Source organism: Anas acuta, chromosome 3 (assembly GCF_963932015.1).
Source record: "Anas acuta chromosome 3, bAnaAcu1.1, whole genome shotgun sequence".
Classification (NCBI taxonomy): domain Eukaryota; kingdom Metazoa; phylum Chordata; class Aves; order Anseriformes; family Anatidae; genus Anas; species Anas acuta.
The window spans coordinates 823,022-842,130 of record NC_088981.1 but is presented as its reverse complement, the minus strand read 5'-3'; the positions used below and the strand labels follow the sequence as shown (position 1 = coordinate 842,130).

General features: G+C 36.9%; 1 protein-coding gene across 2 annotated transcripts in view; it reads right to left on the bottom strand.

Annotated features, from left to right (window-relative positions):
- CFAP61 (cilia and flagella associated protein 61) overlaps window positions 1-19,109 on the bottom strand; it is a 103,468-nt gene that overhangs the window by 60,992 nt on the left and 23,367 nt on the right. For both annotated transcript variants that reach the window (XM_068675151.1, XM_068675150.1), the window contains exons 11-16: window positions 18,103-18,142; window positions 16,776-16,915; window positions 13,038-13,164; window positions 12,491-12,568; window positions 11,133-11,339; window positions 8,306-8,440 (exon numbers count right to left, since the gene is read on the bottom strand). In XM_068675151.1, the coding sequence (XP_068531252.1) occupies window positions 8,306-8,440; window positions 11,133-11,339; window positions 12,491-12,568; window positions 13,038-13,164; window positions 16,776-16,915; window positions 18,103-18,142 (727 nt within the window). The remainder of the gene's footprint in view (window positions 1-8,305; window positions 8,441-11,132; window positions 11,340-12,490; window positions 12,569-13,037; window positions 13,165-16,775; window positions 16,916-18,102; window positions 18,143-19,109) is intronic.

Below are 19,109 nucleotides of genomic sequence, written 5' to 3'. Positions count from 1 at the left end.
CCAAGGAAGCAAACTTTAATCTGCATTTTCCCTGTGGCCCACATGCCTCCTGGCAGGGGTAAGAGCAGGCCTGCTCTTGCAGCACAACTCTGCTTTTCCACTGATCAGCTCCCCTGAATGACATACCTTCCCCTAGAGAATGCAATTAATCAGTAACCAGTAACAGCTTCTTGCCTTCTCACCAGGGAAGAATAGCCATAGTTTCTCTATTTGTACCATTTAGTGTACCAGATGCCCCAGGCACAACTGCAAGAAAGCTAAACAAGTCCTTCAGATCTTCTGGTGACTGTATCCACAATTCAGCTGGTGCACACCACCTCAGAAATTGAGCACCCAGGAGCTCCTGCCTTACCATGATCCTGCAACAGTGACCCTGAGAAAGTCATAACACACACCTTTAAAGCAGACAGATGCTAAATAACAAAGTTTTCTTTTATCAGCCTAAGACTGCAATAAAATGCTAATTGAAAAACATGAAAAACGCATGACAAATAATTTACATGTTGAAAATTACCGTAGAGAATAGTTTGCAATAACCATGTTACCAATACAATTAATTTTGGTAACTGACATCTTTAAACAAGTTACTTGAACAAATTTCTAAGACATCTGAACACTAGTACAATAACCAACCCAGCTTTCATTGCTAATCTTACAGTCCTTGATTTCCAAGTGTTTTCTTTACCGTGCATTGCCACAGGGAAAAGGCAGAAGTTTCTTTCCAAATCCTAGTCCCACAAGCAGGTCCCTGAAGCTTGGTCCTGATCATTACTCTGTACCAAAATCAGAGCTGTGGCGCTCTGCCCTCCTGCACAGAGAAGGCTGGAGCCCAAAGGGTCAAAAGAACAAGCAAACGCTTCCCAAGTATCAGAAGTGACAGAATTCCTCAAATCCTGCTTTTAGTGGCATAATTATCAAACATCTACTAAGTCACTCCAACTCCAAGGTAAATAAAGTAGATTGCAAATGTAGTCATTTTAAAACAAAACTAATTTGTTACTGGTAATTTCACAAGAGAAGTTAGAGTCTAACAGTCTGAACCAAAGCCATTTAAAATTAATGGGATAACAGTCATTTATTCAAATTGGCTCTAAACATAAATGGATATGGAAAAATACTTTCCTGCACTAGGACCAAAGTCTCAGCCACAGACCATTATTAACTTAAACGATTCCTTAACTTCTTGTTGTTGGTTTTTTTTTTGTTTGTTTGTTTTTTTAATTATTTTATTATGTATTTTATTTGTACATAGTTCTTGTGCCACCACAATGCACATCAACTGTATTACCTTCATGTAGAATAAACAAAGTAAATTAAAATCAAGACTTACCTATAAACAGCAAAATTATAGGCAACTGAAAATACCACTAGTCTTTCCAGACCTTACAATGTGTTTTGTTTTTTTTTTTTTTCCGCAAGACAGGACTTTCTTAAGCTTTGATTTTAAGCAAGTCCTGCTTCACCTCTCTGTTCATAAACTGTAAAAGCTGAACATCCCTGACAGGACCTCACAGTAAAAATTTGTCACTGATGGCTGGCTTGGGAGGGTTTCCCTCTGGGGATTTCTCTTGAGCAAATAAATAATATGGCTGCTAATAACAGGTGCCACTAGAAAACCACCACAGCACATCATAACTTCCACGATACCCATCTCAAAACAGGACTGTATATGCTCTGGGAAGGGAGAAGGCAGAACCATCTCTGTCCGTCAGACCTACTCCACACACAGGCTCAAGGCACATAGGTAGATTTTTCCTGACGTACTGAATTCATTGAAGAATGTAAAACATGTATAAAATTAAGAGCTTTAAGACATAAAATCTAAAAGACAGGCAAGCATCACATTTCACACTGAAAATAATAAACACAATTACTAACAGTATGAGGATACAAGGGGAGATTGATTCACAGCTTACTGCAGTAGAGTCATATTTTAGTGACACCAGCTGTGGTTCTTCATTTTGTAATAATCAACATTACCTTTCTTTGAGAAAAAAACATCTATTTCCCTCCTTGCAAATTGCAATTATACCACTTTCAAAGTCTTTGGAAATGTTTTGAAACAGCTTGAAAACAAGTCTGACCTGTTTTTAAGCAGAAATTACTATTTTAGTTAGCTGCAAATGTCATTAACACCTGTATAGTACTGACATCATGCTTTCAAAATAAAGATAGGTCACCTTACTTTTAATTTCACACATGCACATAAGTGGTAAACATTCAGAGCATTCCTGTTAATGATGCCATCTGGTGCCTCCCATAATTGTGTAATACTCAGCCTTCCAAACAAGATGTAATGGCAGCAATACACAAAACCCACTGACATTTACAGTAAGGAAATTTATTATCAGCCATCAATTCAGAATGGCTGTGTTTGCATGACTATTGGTGCTATAAAAATCATCACCTTCACCGAGCAAGTGGAGGTACAATAAATAATGGATTTTAATCCATGCATATGCTACAACAGCATTAAAAATTCATTACTCAGGCACAATAGCATCTTAAGCAACAGTTACTTCTTTAAAAATTAATACTACTTCCCTGTTTAAATGAAAACTACATGCCAAGCCTTTGTTTTTAATATCAACGTGTTCACATACAAATTATATCATGTAGGAATGATTGTATTTTTACTTCGATCCGTCAATCTTAACATTTAAAAAGCAGGGAATTCTCTTGCCTATTTTACTTAAGCTTTTTTTTTTTTTTTTGCTACATTCATTCTCTTTTATCTTAACAGAGGCTTACTGATTTAAAAAACAACAAACAACTTTCATGTTTTAGCCACTTTCAATATATTCCACTGCCTCACTTCAATCTACATAGAACAAACTGAGCCAAAATGAAGTTTCCTATTGTTACAGATTTTCTATGAAGTCAAAATACATTTTAGGGGAGGGCAGACAGCTATAACGTAAAATAGCAACAACAGTTTTTCTTAACCACTTTTAGTAATTCAGTGCACTTTCGATTTTTATTACTGAATAATGTTGAAGAGAAGGCATTCACAGAACTATGGCTAACTTTTTCTGTGGTGGGATGCAGCATCAAACCCACTACTGTACAGGTAATCTTCCCCCTAGTCATTTCCTGGACATCAATCCAGGCACCCTGGCAACACTCAACCCTTGAACAAGTTCACAGTGGACTAGCTCAGCAAGCTCAAGTCTGGGTTGAGCACCTCACTCCATGCTTTTGCCTGTCACTCCTTCACCTACTACTTCTTGTCCCAGTTTAGACATTTCCTTTAATGTACCTGTAGCATGACTTGAGAAGTACAAAATTACCCAAGAAAGATTTATTGTGTGTGTTATTTTAAAATAGATTTATACAATGCTGTGTAGACTTCCACAACATTCAATTGTTCTGCCTTCTTTTTATAAGCTATAGCACAAGAAACAATTCCGAACTGTGCAATAAAACCTGACAGCTTGAATGATACCATGAAATAAAAATATATATAATAAACCCAATAGCATGAATAATAATGATAGGGCAGAAACAAGAAAATAATTTGACAGATGTGTGATATTTTTGTTCTTCGCTGTGGATCAGTTATTCTTGTTAATTATATCACCTATTCTTCCCTTTTATTGATAATTACATGAAGCAGATGGATAACAGAATGCTCCCAGATGGTGAGAAAGCAAACAAGTTTACAAATTGTTTATTTATGAAGATATCATTAAAAATTATTTCATTATCTACAGTTTTCTACTCCACCAACAAGTACAGGCACCTTAAAGGCCAGCAGCACTTCATAAGATATTTAGTATTCTGCTGTAACCAACTGCTTTTTAACATAAATGACTGAAATGACTGACAGATGTGCAAAACACAATAATAATCTGTTTTAACACTGTGGGAATTAAGATTTTGAATCTTTGGATCTTCTGCCAATTGGCGCTTCAATGATGTTTACTGATTTAGAATACAAAAAAATCAGAGATTTCTTTTTGATTTGGAACAGCTGTAGAAAGTGTTTGATCTAATGAGCAGACAGGAGTTTTTTCAGGTCTGTGTCATGAAACTCTATAGCTTGGCAGATGTATGGCCTGATGCAATTTTGAGCTAATATGTGGAACCTCTGATATGCTTGCTAGAGAAGTGCAGGCTTAACAGGCATCTCAAAGTCTGGATACTTCCAGGACTAAATGCAAATAAGACCATTAACAATAGCACCATTCCAGAGGGCTGCAGCAGGAGACTGGGAAGCATAAGGCTGCCCCCCCTCTGTGCCTTCTCAGTAAATCCTCACCTGATTTATCCCAATCTCTTCCGTAAAGGGATGCAAGATAGAGTTTTGCAGGATCAGACAGAAAATCAGCAGCAAAAGGTATTTGCCATTTCAAGGAATGCAGTAAAAACACACACTGTCATTAGTGACTATTACAGGAAGATGTTACTATGGTCATAAGAATCTTCAGCCCTTTAGGAAATGGACAGGCACTGCTTGGGAAGTGTCAGGTCTTCTGAAGCACAAGACAAAGCAGTGACAGAGTCATGATTTAGGAGCAACAGTGAAAAAAACTGTGCTTGCCTTAAAACCAGTGCAAGGCTTTAATAACAAGGACAGGAATCAGAGAAGAGGAACAGAGTGTCTAAAGACTGTGTTTCTTCAGAGTCACAGCCATTTTAACCATGAGCAAAGAGGCAACACAGGCCAAAGCCTGTCTCAAACTAGAAACAATACTGAATGAAAGGACAAGGAGTGAATGGGGTGGCTGGATAATTGCAGTTAAATAGTTGCTTGGTTATTCGTAAGTTATGTTTTCATATGATAAATTTCTGCATTAAGAGCAAATATCTCTATCTTACACCAAGCTCTCTGAGAAAGACTACAGAAGGAAGGACCCATGCTGTCATAAACACCATGAAACCCAGTTCATTCTGCTTGCTAAAAACAGGTGTGAGCAGGCCAGGAGTCCATGCAGAGTAGCACATAGGGTTTTCCTCTTCTCTCTTTTTCCAGACTCTGGAGTAGACTAGAGCTTTGACAGAGGGATTAGCGGAGCAAGTTATTACAGACAAAAAAACAACTTCTGGTGCTCATCTGTCTATGACAACTGATCCAGACCTGCAGGAAAACTACCTCTCTTCTGCACAGTCACAATCCATCTGGACTGGCAACACGTGGGAAATAGCTGAGGGCAAAGCTTTCCTGATTTAGATCACCGCTTTGGCTTCTGGCTTTGGAGGAAGGAAACAGGGAAGAGAGTCCTTGCAGGTCCTCTTTATCTGTACTTGGTCACTGTTTACAAGTGAATCTCGTGAAGGTCACAAGCAGGCTGGAACGTATTAAAGAAAGACACAAATTGATTGAGCCCCCAGGCTCCCACTGTGTACTCTCTCTATGATACTAAGCTACAAATGGCCTACAGAGATATACATGCACAAATCAAGAGCTGTGCTCAGACACCGAATGGCTGAGCTGCTGAGCCCCAAGCTGTTACTGGTGAAAAATAAATTTTGCAGCAAGAAAAGGAGAGAGACAGCTTAAAAAAAGGCTGGGACAAGAGGAGGGCAAAAAGCTGCAAAAGCAGTAGATGAGAAGCAGATGTTGGTGGCTAGATATTAAGGGGCATCTTGTGGGTGTCAAAGCAAGAATTTCATTACAATTATCTCCATCTTAACAGAGATACTCAAGCAATTAATTAGGAAAGGCAGAATTTTCAAGAAAGAATTGAAAAAAGAATTGAAAAAAGAATTTTCAAATGAAAATTCTACATTTTCAAAATTTACTTAAATTACAACACAGAGATTGTAAATGCCATGTGAAAAAACTGCCAACATTGCAGAGCTACCTAAAACAGGAATTGCAATAATAACCAGTCCTTCAGCTTTCAGGAACAAAGTGGGCTTGCACTAATTTCAGAAATAAGTGGGTTTTGTTTGTTTGTTTCCTTTCTTGTTTGTTTTAACATAATAAGAAAGAGACACCTCAATTAAAAGAAGCTTAGCAAGCCAGAAGAAACATGTGAAAAGGACAGGTGGAGCTGTCTCAACTACTTGGAAGCCCTGCTTGCCCAACGGTTTTAAGACCCTGCAAGTTCCTGCCCGTATCTACACAACAGCTTGGGAAAGATCTTGTTTAAAACCATCCTGACAAAGATGGTAAATGACATTTTCTCCTTGCTGTTATTAAGGTGCTTGCCTCAGAAAGTTTCCTACTCCAGCCTCTTCTGCCTTTCATTTTCCCCTCTTTCTTCTCCACACTTTCCTTCCAACATTCTTTTTCATTTCCCTTTCACTTCACTTTATAGCCTGCTAGCATCTCTCTTCCATGGCCAAAATGTGTCTCGTTATTTTTAGAGGTTGATATTCTTAACCTTTCCATTTGGCAGAGTTAATCTATCAAGGAGTTATATGTAGTATCTTGCTCCTTGCAACAGGAATTGTGCCTTTCTGTTTACAGAGTGCCTGAGCACACCTTTTGATTGCTAAAATAAAGTAGAGGTATAATAATTCTGTGACTGCTGAAAGCTAATTATACTAATTTTATAAAAATACACATAGTTTTATTTGCAACTTAGCTGCAGGATTTTGCAGGGAAGAATAGGATTATTGATTTGCATCAATCTTCCTTTCTGCAACATTAAAGACAGGGCAAATGCCTTACGCCTGGCTACTTGCCAGAGCTAACAAAATATCCAAGATCTGAAAACAGCAACAGCTTTTTACTTATACTAGCATATGCAGTTCCCCATGGTAGGTTACCTCTTAAATTATGAAGCTTTCCCAACCAATGCTGACAGATTGTGCAGAAGTGCAGTCATTTCTTTCACTCAACAGAAGAGTCAGTTTAGCTTTGTACGGTTTCATATTCTTGGTATTTCAGAAAACTAGAGGCAGCAGTACAGGACTAGTTTTATCCTCAAGTTACTGCCTAGGGATCAGCCCCAGATGTCAGTTTTGGTAGAACACAGTCTGTCAAAAATCTATAATTAATGCTGCTGCATATGCACAGATACTTACACAGTGCTAACTTTTTTTTCCCCCAGCAAAACTTTGCTAGTGAAATCCTTGTGTGTTTTACTCGACATAAATTTATTAAACATTGGAGATTTTAAACAATTATCTCACTATCTGCAACTCTCAGAAATGCTCAGAAAGAACCCAGGAATGGAACAGACACCAGTTTGCAACTCTCTTAGAAATTGGAGGTCTGTAATTTTCTATCTCAAATAAAAACACTAAGATGAGCTCTTCTAGTAGGAGTAACAGCACACTTTAAAGATAAAATAGGAAGGAGTTTAAAAAAGAAGGGTTAGATAGTTTATTCTGTATAGAAGAGGAAGGTAAGGATGTACATGCTGAGGGAAAGACTTCGTTCAACAAAGCCAATCTCAATTCAATGGGCTCAGCCATGCTCTGGATTTTGCTTTGCCAATTGCTTCCTAATTAAGAGTTTTGAATGCCAAAAATTACTGACTAACTGCGAAAAGGACAGCACAAAAATATTATATGGGAATCCATCTCAGCCAACTGGAAGGTAGTAGACAGACATAAAGCTCTCTAATTATGTTTCTTTAGTAAATTACAGCCACCTACTGAGAGTATCTATCACTAATTGTTTTTTTCCACAGTATTTCAGCTTTACTAGTTATTCTTGTGAGGAGCCTCTTCACATCATATTTTAGTTATTTAAAACTATAAGACAGCATGAAGTGTAAGTTATTTAACCAATGACATTTTAAGAGACTTGAATTTCAGAAACTCTGTAGAGACCCTCTGTAAGGACTGTTAGAGTCCTACATAAGTAAAAACTGTTTGGTAGTGAAAAGAAACTTTTTATTTGCTGTTAAATTATTCCTGGTATTTTGAAGCATTTTTGAAGGTACCCTATGCATTGAAGAAAACTGACTTTGGGATTGATTAAAAAAAAAAATGATATAAGAAATTTCTACAGAAATTGTCAGAAGCATAAAACTATTTTTTCACTTGGAGAGCATAATACATAAATAAACTTACCACGATGCAGGAATAAATAGTAAGTCAGAACATTTAAAATGTGTTATGAGTCTGAAAGTACCATTGTGGAAAAATATTGGTAAAACATAAGCATGCATTAGTAGGTAAATGTAATAGTTCAGTGATTGCTGGTTGCAATATGTTTTAAATTCAAGCTTAGAAGAAGTGATGGTCGTGCAGAAGCAGAGCTGAGATTGTAAAGGTACGGACACCATGTTCAATGTAATTAAGAAGCAACCTATCAACATGAAGTTGGTAATGCCATCCCATCTGCCAAACCCTGCATTAGCTGGCACTATGCCTCTTGCCTGCTACTGCTTCTGTTACCCACCTGATCCTTGGAGACCTGCTCTGATGGAGCGTTTATGCCAAGCTCTTCCAGAGGATAGACAATCTGTCGTCTTGGTCGCACGGGAACCATGTAATGAAGGGCAGATGTCAGGGAATGGGCACGGGGATTCTGAAACTGAAAGACAGAGATCTATATTTCAGTAGAGAGAATGTCAGAACAGTGCATCACAGATGTCTCTTGTATGGCTTTGCAAATACAAAATTCTTAGCTCTGTTGGCTAAAACTGAGAGAAAAATCAGTAAATAAACAAACATACTCAGAGCAGAGGAATGAATTGCAGATAATTCCTGACACTAATGAAGATAATTATGAGAGTAATTACATTACTATCTCTGTGGGAATGACAGATAAACAAGTGGTTTGGTTTATGGGATTATTCAGCACAAGTATTTTCCCCAGGAGGATATTTTTCTCTATAGTGATCATGAATCAGCTTGATTTGACCTCATTAAGCTATGTTATCTACTTACTGCTAACCTTTGCTTGTTTGGCAGAGAATGGTTATGAATTTATAAAAAAATTCTATACCAACTAAAATGTCAATTTCATACAAGTGATAAATGTTAATAAACTGGCATAAACTTGAAGTGAATGAAAACCCTAATGTTAATGTGACTAGCATGGATCATTACAAGTAGCTTTATTCCATCTATTACGGTATGACTGGCTCCATCATAACTTATGACATGAAAAGGAAAAAAAGAAAAGAATTACAGGAAATAGAGAACAACCATTAATTCAAACTAAATTACACTGAAGTACCATTCCATCCACAAAGATTGAAAAAAATGTTACTACACTGAGAACTGAGTAAAATACCACTTCTACTGCTTATTAGAAAGCAATGACGAGCTAAAGTAACTTAAAGAAACTCTAACCTGGAAATAGACCAAACTGGAATTATTAGTCTGATTAACTTTTCCTTCCATCCACTGCCATTAAACTGCATTTTTGTAAGTGCCTCTGAAGAACTTGAGAACCTAATGCTACACAAGGATATTGGTTTCTCAAGAGAGAACTTCATAGAACTCCACAAAAGTGCACATTGGAGAAGCAGAAAAATACACCCTTCTGAAAATGGACCTGTCCAACTCGTAAAAATTCCTATGTTAAAAAAGGTGACAATTCCAAAACCACATAAGTAAGAGGACTGAATTCATCTCAGTCACCATCTAAAAGCTTGGAGCTTAGTCCAGCTAGCCATGCAGACACCCCTCAGAGCTGAAGAAAGAGGTGAGCATCTCCAGAGGGCAATTCTTTCTGTCCTAAGATTGGTAGCTATGATCGATAGATGAACTGCCCTCTGCACGCACTGTGTTTTCTCAATTAATTCTGCAAGGAGCCTAGGTGATTTGGCTGGGCCAGATACTAGCCGTAGATGACTGCACACAAATGCATTGACGTGATTGTGAAGTTTACTTTGTGCTCCCTTTTTCTTGCCTGTCATGAGACTGATAACAAGACAGACGTGGGTATTTTTAGAAGAATCTTTTCTTCTGCTTCCACAAATTATGTTCTTGGAAATTAATCTTCTCATCCAGGATTAGGTTCTTATTTTTCTTCTGTAGCACTTGCAGAAACACATTTGTTTTCAGTAACAATGAGGTGCCTAGATCCTCCCGAGTTTTGATGAAAGTCTGAAGTATCTAAATCACTTTCAAAGTGTTCTTATAAACCACTTGGATGCTGTTTTGATACTTTTCCCTTGCACATGCTCATGTTGTACAACGCTCAGTGACATAATTCCTTTTTTCTTCCCTGCCACCCAATTCATTCTGAATCTTAACAAATAGGAGTACTTCTCAAAATTCATTGTGTAGTTGAGTAGCTGTATGTGAGACAGCACAACTCAATTTGGTTCTAGTAATAAACGACAAGAAATACAAATTGTTAAGTATAAAGGTGATATATGTGCATTATACCTTGTCATTTAATATTTGCTTGGTAACTGACATGCAAATGACAAAGATATGTCAGATGTATTTGCTTATTGAAAGCAATTAAACAGAAAACATGTTGGTCCTCACTTGATGAGTTGCGACAGTTCTTTGTTTGTACAAAGTTGAAACTACACATCCAACCTAGGGGCAAGAAATGAACTCAAACTACAGCTTTTAACTCAAAGAGTCCTACTTAGGCAGGACTGGGAATACTGAATGCTTGCTACCTCATCCTGTAACAGATCTAATGGGAAAGGACAATAAAGGGCAGAAACTTGACCATAAGTACTACAGTATATTTAATGGAAGGGGCTCATACAACAAATACGAGAACCTATGTGGGTAAGAAGCAGATGTACATCACTCAGAAACAATGAGGAGGTAGCAAACAAATTGTTCTTCTACTGTGCTGCACCCAGGGCAACATACTAACATGTGTAACTTTAGGCATCTAACCACATTTAGAGGACAGTTGTCCTAGGACCCTCTAAATTTGATAGAAAAACAGACACTCACAAAGACTCACTCATCTCAGAAGAAGCCACCCCCAAAGAAGAGCTCCTCTCTTAACAGCCTAGGTAAAGAGCCATGGACAAGTACACACCAAACTTGTGGTCCTCCATACGCTTCCTGAAGATACTGAGGAAGTCATGACTGACGTGCACTGCTAACAGCACTACAGACTAAGCCTGCTATGCAACAGATTTGTCCGTGAATGCATGTTATGTAGCACAAGAAAACAAAGTACAATTTGCTCCAGGTTGCTAAGACAATTCCTGTTCAAAGTCAGTCATAGAAGCAAAAAGAACAAAGTGAGCAAAGGTGACAATTTTTAATATGTAAAATGCAAACAACTTCCTTATTACCTTGGCCTCTGTATACTGTGGATAAATAGGGTAGTAAAGAGAAGATTTGTGGGCTAAGCGAAGAATCTCCTTTAGAAAGTGTTTGGTATAGTGATGAAATATTGGATTTAAGGCAAAGTGGTTAAGATGTCCATGTTCCTCTTGCTCGTGGTAGTTAAAATGAATAAAGTCTTCAATATTGTAATGTGTTCGAATATACTCAATATCCTGGAAAGTAAGAAACTGGAAATCAGCAGTGATGAAACAGCTTCATCCACAGTATTTTAGCAAGAGCCAATGAGTTGCTTTTTATCAATTAAGGAATTAAATAAGAATAGCAAAATGAATCACAGAATGACAGAATTGAAGGGTTTGGAAGGGACCTCAAGAGATCATTGGGTCCAACCCCCCTGCCAAAGCAGGTTCCCTAGAGCAGGTTGCCCAGGTAGGCGCCCAGATGGGCCTTGAATATCTCCACAACTACCCTGGACAGCCTGTTCCAGTGAAAATGAAGAGCCTTTGAGGATTATTCTCAATTGAAAAGCACATTGACTGAACACATTTTTATTGGAAATCTTTTCATTGTGTCAAAAACTACTATTCTATTTGTCCACCTTCATTTACAGGGAATGCATATTTGACCCCTTCACGACAACTGCTGATAAAGGTTAATGGACATTCATGGGGGAAAAGCAAAATAAACAAAAAATCTTATTATAGATTATAATCTTATAATCTAAATAGATTATAGATCTTTCTTGTTGAAAGATCTATACCTTTTCAATAATAGCAGAAGTCCATAAAACTAAGCATTAAAGAACTTTTTTTTTTTACTTTCCAAGAATAATGTGCAAATTTATCTTTTTTTTGGTACTCCGTTAGAGCATATGTTTTTTGCTCATTTGTTTTGTAGTCAAGTGCAATTTATAAACTACTGTTGGGAAAAGAAGTTAAGAAAGGAAATCTAGAAGGACAGCTGCTACTCTTTGCAGTATGCTTGGCAAAACTGCTCACTGACTTTGGATACTGGGGGCAAAATAATTAATTCCAAACACCTGGAGGCAGAATGGCTTTATGCTAAAAAACCAAAACAGGATGCAGGAGGCATACTTTCAGAACCCATCAAACAATTTCTTGCAAATAACAGGATAATCTTTTTTTCATCTGCATGTCAATCATAGTCCATGAGAAGGGAAATAATACAGTTTACATAGGAAAGAGATAGAAAGCTTAGAGAAGCATTATTTTTCACATGTATTTTCTGTTAGGTACATGTATAGTGACAAGCACAGAACTCAGCCTTTGTTGCTGAGGGCTCACTGTTACTATTTTCATACAACACAAACATAGCAAATGGGGAAAATATAAATAGAATTTACCATTTCATCTCTAATGACTGAAATGCCAACGATTTGATCCAAAACTTCTGCTATGAATGCTTGTACTGGGGTCCCATCCTGAAAGGCAACAGCAACATAGACATAGGCACATTTTGTCCATGTAGCGTGTTCCAGCAAGCAAAAATATTCTGATGTTCCCTACTGCTTCCTAAGCATATGTCTGGTTGTGTTATGGGAAGGAGAAATAGGCCCCTATCATGTAACAAAACACGTGTTCATCATGCAGTCAGATGTACATGCAAGAAAACCAACAATGGAAATCAGGCTGTGGGTGGCCAACAACAACAAAAAAGTATCCATCCTGCTTCTGTCTCAGCATTTGCAGAATCACCAGAAAAAGGGGCAGTTGATCTAGTCCACAGATCAGATTAATCATCAAGTCAGGCTGAATACAGCCTATACCAACTGCTGGTACTGACTGAGTACATACATACAATACACCTGTTTAGAGTAACATAATAAGTTCTTGATGTATTTATCTCTATTTATCCATTCTATTGTAAATGCATTTGCAGCAAATACTCACTGGATCCCTGCGAGCCGAAGTAAATATCTTTAAGTCATTCAATATACTTTCATTCAAGCTAAGGGTTTTAATAAGCATTTTGACACCAGGTATATCATTTGTTGTTGCTCTTCTTACAGTAAAGGATCTATTAAAAAAGAAAAAAAGTAGAAGTTTGCTCTGTTACAAGTTAAAGGCTACAGTTATCACACATATGAAGATGTCTTTCTTCTATAAGCACTAAATATGTCTTTTCATAGCCAAAATTGGCTGCAACATGACAGTTGTTCCAAATGCATATATTAAATTTTATTGTGTAGTAACAGGAAAGATCACAAACCATCTGCGTAAAACAACTCAGGAATGCTGCTTTAATTGCTACTAAACACTTAAATCCCAATTACACAAAGCAAAGACTAGCCATAGCTGTAACCACAAGGTATCATGTGTTCCTGAGACTAAAAGCCAGAGACAAGAAGTAAGGAATCTTTAAAAATAAAAATAGAATCCATTAATATACAAGCATGGGAAAAAAAAAAGGGGGTGGGGGGAGAAAAAAAATAAGTAGAGCCAACTGTCATCTTCAGATATAGAACAAAAGAAAGGCAGAAATATCAATACAACACAGGAATTTCTCCAATAAACACCAAATGACTAACACTTCTGTTGGGCCTCAATTCTTCAAACAGTTATACGTGAGGATAAATTTACACAAATAAAATGCCTCTGCTAAACATCAAATTGCCAATTACTAATCACGTGACAGTGACACGGTATAAAAATGTTTATGTTACCATGTTCCAACAGTTTTTTTGCGCAAAAAACAGCAACATGTTAACTACAGACGGGAATACCCTGGCACCTAACTAGTTCACACACTTGGTTATAAAACATGTTCCCATAAAAAAACGAAAAAAATTACTTCACAGTAACCATCTACAGCAGTTGAGAAATTATTGTTATCTTTTAAAGGCATCAACCCTTTGTGGTTAAACAAGATGCACATACAATTAAGAGTTACGGAGTGCTGTTCAAGGAACTCAATTAAAACTTAATTTCCAAGAATTAAGATCTTTTACCCACAGTTTACAAAAGCCTACAATTCATGTAGTATAATTTCCATTCCTGTAGTTCTTGTTTTCAATTTAAACTTGTATGTGCTATTCTTCATCCTAAATCACATTAATATTGATTTTGTGGAATATGGTTCTAATAATATCAGTTCTAGTAACTTTAAAAATACCTAATATATGATATGTTATGGCAAATTTCACAGCTCAATCTCATGGAATACTTTCAACTCAATTATTTGAGTGCTCAAAAACATACAATACATTTGATTACTGCATTCTGTAAGAAACCCTGCAGCTGGCATCCAAATTACGAACTAATCCTGAATTTCTAAGTGAGCTTTGGGTCAGTTTCCACACTTGTTAACACATTTCCACAGACAGCTAATTGCAAGATGAAACAAGTGATGAGGATAATGGCCAGCAAGACCAGCAATCTGGTTAACTCTTCAACCCATGAGCACTCTATCTCCCTGCCACTCAGTGTGCCCACGGTTTGAGTTATTCCCCTTCCAATGGCCAAGACAAAGCAATTGGGCCAATCATGAACTACATTTTTAGCATTAGTAAAAATAGAACACATAAAAAATGAAAATTGTTTTAAAAATGAAATAAATATATAAATAATGAAACATACAGATCCACTGTCAATATGAAAGAATAGAAAGGACTATCCAAGGTTTGGGCTCATTTCTCTTCCAGCAAAGAATTAACTCACTTTAGATGCCCAGTTCCTTTGACTGCTCAGAAGCCAGTATACTATTATTATTATTATGCCTTTTAGTGAAAATTGAAGGAAAGTACCCATTAAGCAGTTCAGCCTATGCCTTCTCATCTGTTATTTTTTCTCCTTCACTGTTAAGTAGTAGACCTATACTTCCATTTGCTGCACTCTTGCTTTTTGTGTACTTAACACTTTTTCTTACTCCTCTTACAACCTTTGCTAATCAGTATCTCATTTTGTGCCTGTGCCTCTTCTGATTTTGCCCTTTCATGTCTTCACATTCCCACCTTCTTACCCCTGTTTTCCTTTTAATCCATTTTATGTGATGTCCTTTTCACTCACATGCCTTTTGAAAGCTCTTGGTGCAAGTATAATATATTGATCTTTTACTTTTTCATAATTTTTTTTCTTCCCTCTTCCCGAAGGGAGTATCTACTGTTGTACACCAAGTTGTGCACAGAAACTTTCTAAAAGCTTCACCTGGTTTCTTCCACACCTCTTCTGAACCTAAACCTCATCTAAAGTCTATTTTTTCCTTTCCAGCACAGCTGCAGGGAAGCTGGAAAATGCTACTAATGACACTATTCTGTTGTCATGGAAAGACTGGTATGACTTGGAATATGCACAATTTAATCAGAATGTTAAGGTCTTTTAAAAACCTTGATAACGAGTTTAATTTTGAACAAAATCGCAAAAGGACTCATGACTACCAATCCTACTGCTGGATTACTGAACAGCTGTGACTGAGATTAACAGGAATTACTCCAGTGGCTTTATCTTTGTCCAGCTGGATTCTTACATAATACACAGAAGCCAAATTTCATCTCATGGTAAAAGGCTTCTGCATATGTCCAAGAGTAGCTGGCCAGTTCCTGCAGAGGCTATTTGTATACCATCAATGGTGATTACGTATGCAACTAAAGCAGAATTTTTTATCTGAAATCACAGGGTATTTAGCTACATTAATAAGAAACAAAAGGAAAATGTCCTACTGTGTCAAAAATTTAAGATTGGTTTTTGGGCCAGCACAGGCTTGTGATACAAATGAAGGATTGTGACAGAAGTTATAAAGACAGAGTTTCTGCATCCCAGTTTACCAATACTTCAGACTGCAGAAATGTTCAGAGTAGCATAAATTTGAAAAACATGAAATACCTGATTTGACACACACAAGAAAAAGAGATCAATTAGGTAAAATAGATACTCAACAATGAAGTTACTGCTGTGTATGTTCAAGAAAAACATTACTGCAGTTCTCTCTTGCAAGAGAATTTTATCATGTTTCTAAGAATTAAATCTACACCTGGCTTTCAAATATCAATGCTATTCAAATCAACTCAAGTCTAAAGGTCAACCATGGCACCATATTTCTTGGTTGGCCTTGTTCTACAATGAAGTAGCTTGGAGGAGCTACTCATCCATAATAATATTCATCTTCATTAAGTTAGTACCATACATTCATACTTTAAAGGAATCCTTCTATTGCAATTTTCTTTTTACTTTACAGGAAACCATATAAACGCTGGCAGTCAGAAGACCACTTGCTTTTACATGTTTAATTACCTTATTTTTTGTTTCATTAAAAATCAAGTCACTAATTAATTTATTTTACTGAAAATATAAGATATTTCTACACCATCTAGTATAGTGCTATGTGGAGATACATCTGAGTAGGCTTAGAATTCACCCTACAAGAAGTGAGACAGTTGCAGTAATGCTGCTGAAGACTAAGTTACTTAGCCCTGATCCTAATTGTTCCAGGCACAGTCCCATGCTATTCAACTATACTGGTTTTGGAACTCAAGCTACCATTTCTGCAAGATGTTGTGCTGTACCATGCAGACATATCAGCTTGCTCTGAGATAATGAAGGAATATGCATCTGGTGCTAGGTTTGATGATGCAAGTATATTCCACAAAAGTAACTCAGAATACATCATTTGTTGTCACGAGGTGCATGACTCACTTGAGCAATCCTGCACGGTGGAACACATAAAGCTCATGGCCAAGTTGGGTAGTAAAGTAAGGGACAACGCGAACAAAACTCCGGATCAAGCAGAACTCCGGCACATGATGTGGCACAAGGATGATACAGAAGTCTTTGTCCTGAAAACATTTGCAGAGAATATAGGTTCTTAGTGATCTCAATGTCAGCTTTACACAAAAGCTTCTGACTAGATGGGATAAAAAGAAAATAAATTAACTTAAAAAATATGCTTAAAACATCCATATGCTCCAAATGCTGTTCTACTTAAGATACTTTGATGCCTGGGCAGCACAAAGGAACTGATGAGCCCAACATAAACTTGGCTTACAGAAATGGGCCTTTTAGCTTCAGTAGTAAAGACTTATTAGTTAAAATGCTGGCATTCCCTCAAGGTCCTTCCCTTCCCTGTTCTTCTTTTCTTCCTCAGTGGAAACATTATGCCTATGCCCACACCTTTAAGGTTTATTTATTTTCCTTGAGAATTTTTTTTTTCTACCCTGCAATTCTGTTGCAGTGGAATTTTAAGACAATGTATGCCTGTCGGGGATCTTTTGCACATTTGCAGCCAAGTGAGACCATCAAGGAGAGCAGGGTATCCTAAGATCCAGAACAAATAGTCAGTGTGCATGCACAGCACCATACCTTACACTGCACACACACTAAACCTGAAGAATATAAGTTTATATACATACAGTGATGTTCATCTTGTCCTGAATTTGGCATTGTTGGTGTGCATGTGCTACATGTTGCCTATTCATACAAATGCACATCGTATTTGCAGTCAATTTGAGCACATTGTGTGATTAATTTTTTTCTTACTACACCTGATAAGTAGTTACTGCACTGTATATTCATATCCTAGTTTACCTCATGTTAGATTTGCCCTAAACACCCACGGTTTAGGATATAGGCAAGTAATACAGATTCCCTTAATAGTGCTGCTTCCTATGATTTAACTCTGGCTCCTGTAATGTATTTTCCTTGATATTATTTTTAATTTAGGTACCATATAGATCTATACACAATTTTAAAGGAGTTTGAAACATTTGCCCTCTAAATGTGCACCTCAAAAAATATATTAAAAAAAATCCCCCATGGAACATAAGCAAAGAACTTATATAGACAATACAGAAAGTCCAAAATCAGCCAAAAACAGAAGTCAGACTCAGGGTAACTCAGTGCAGTGTAGCTAGCCATGCTGTACTCCTGCGAGTCACTGAATTACTCAGGCATCAGACCTAAATACTCCTTCTGACAGTTGCACTTCTGTCACACCAAGCATACACAAACTTTAAAGTATACGTACTGGAAAAAGCTTGAAAACATAATGCAAAAAATCCAGTGATCTGCAATCAAGAGCAAACATTATTACATATAATGCATAACAAACAGATCCTAAACATTTCAATATTTACTTCCCCATAAATGCAAGGAATATTTATGCATAATGCTAATTGGACAGTCCTGCTAACTCAATGTTAATCAATTGTAGATGTCACATGTTGCATATCAGCATGCTTGAAGCATCACTATTAACAAGAACGAGCCTCAACATCTGAAATAATATCAAAACATTGCTTTCTTCACTGAATGGAAAAAATTGACTTAGATGTTACTGACTCAAGAAATATTTTCCAGAAGACTTCCATGGGCTAAGAGAGCAGCATTATATAGTAAACGTTAAATGAGATTACAAAAAGTTGTTGTCATGCACCACAGTATTCCAAAGGTTTGTGTCAGTATCCATTTGGCAAACCTATCCAATGTACTTTATCAGACTAATGGGAACATCAATATTTTGAAATCGCTGCTGACCATTTAACCTCTCCACTTCTCACCTCCTGGTTTGGAGTAATTACACTCTTTGTCCAATAGAGACAGTGAAAGGTGACATCTGAGTTTAAAAAGCTGTAAGAAATTTAATAATTTAATCCTATTTCTCCTGTGTTTAAGGATACCAAAGAGCTCTAAACCCATCAAACAGAGTTATGATGAAGCTTTATGAAGTATTGTTCCAAAGTACAAGATTTGTCTTCTGAAGATATTCTATACGGATATAGGTTACCTAAAAATACTGATAAAACCTCTCCCCATCTAGACCTGTAATTAAAATAACTAAGCTCCCTTTAATTTCTTCACCAACAACATTACTAGATGCAAGCAGAGGTATTTTAAAATGAATATATTTGTGATTAAGTGAAAAATGTGAAAACTAAAATTGCTAAAAATACAGATTTGATAGGGTATTATATATTCACCTATATACATGTAATTCATAATTATGACTAGTTAGGAAAATATCTAAGGGAAAGG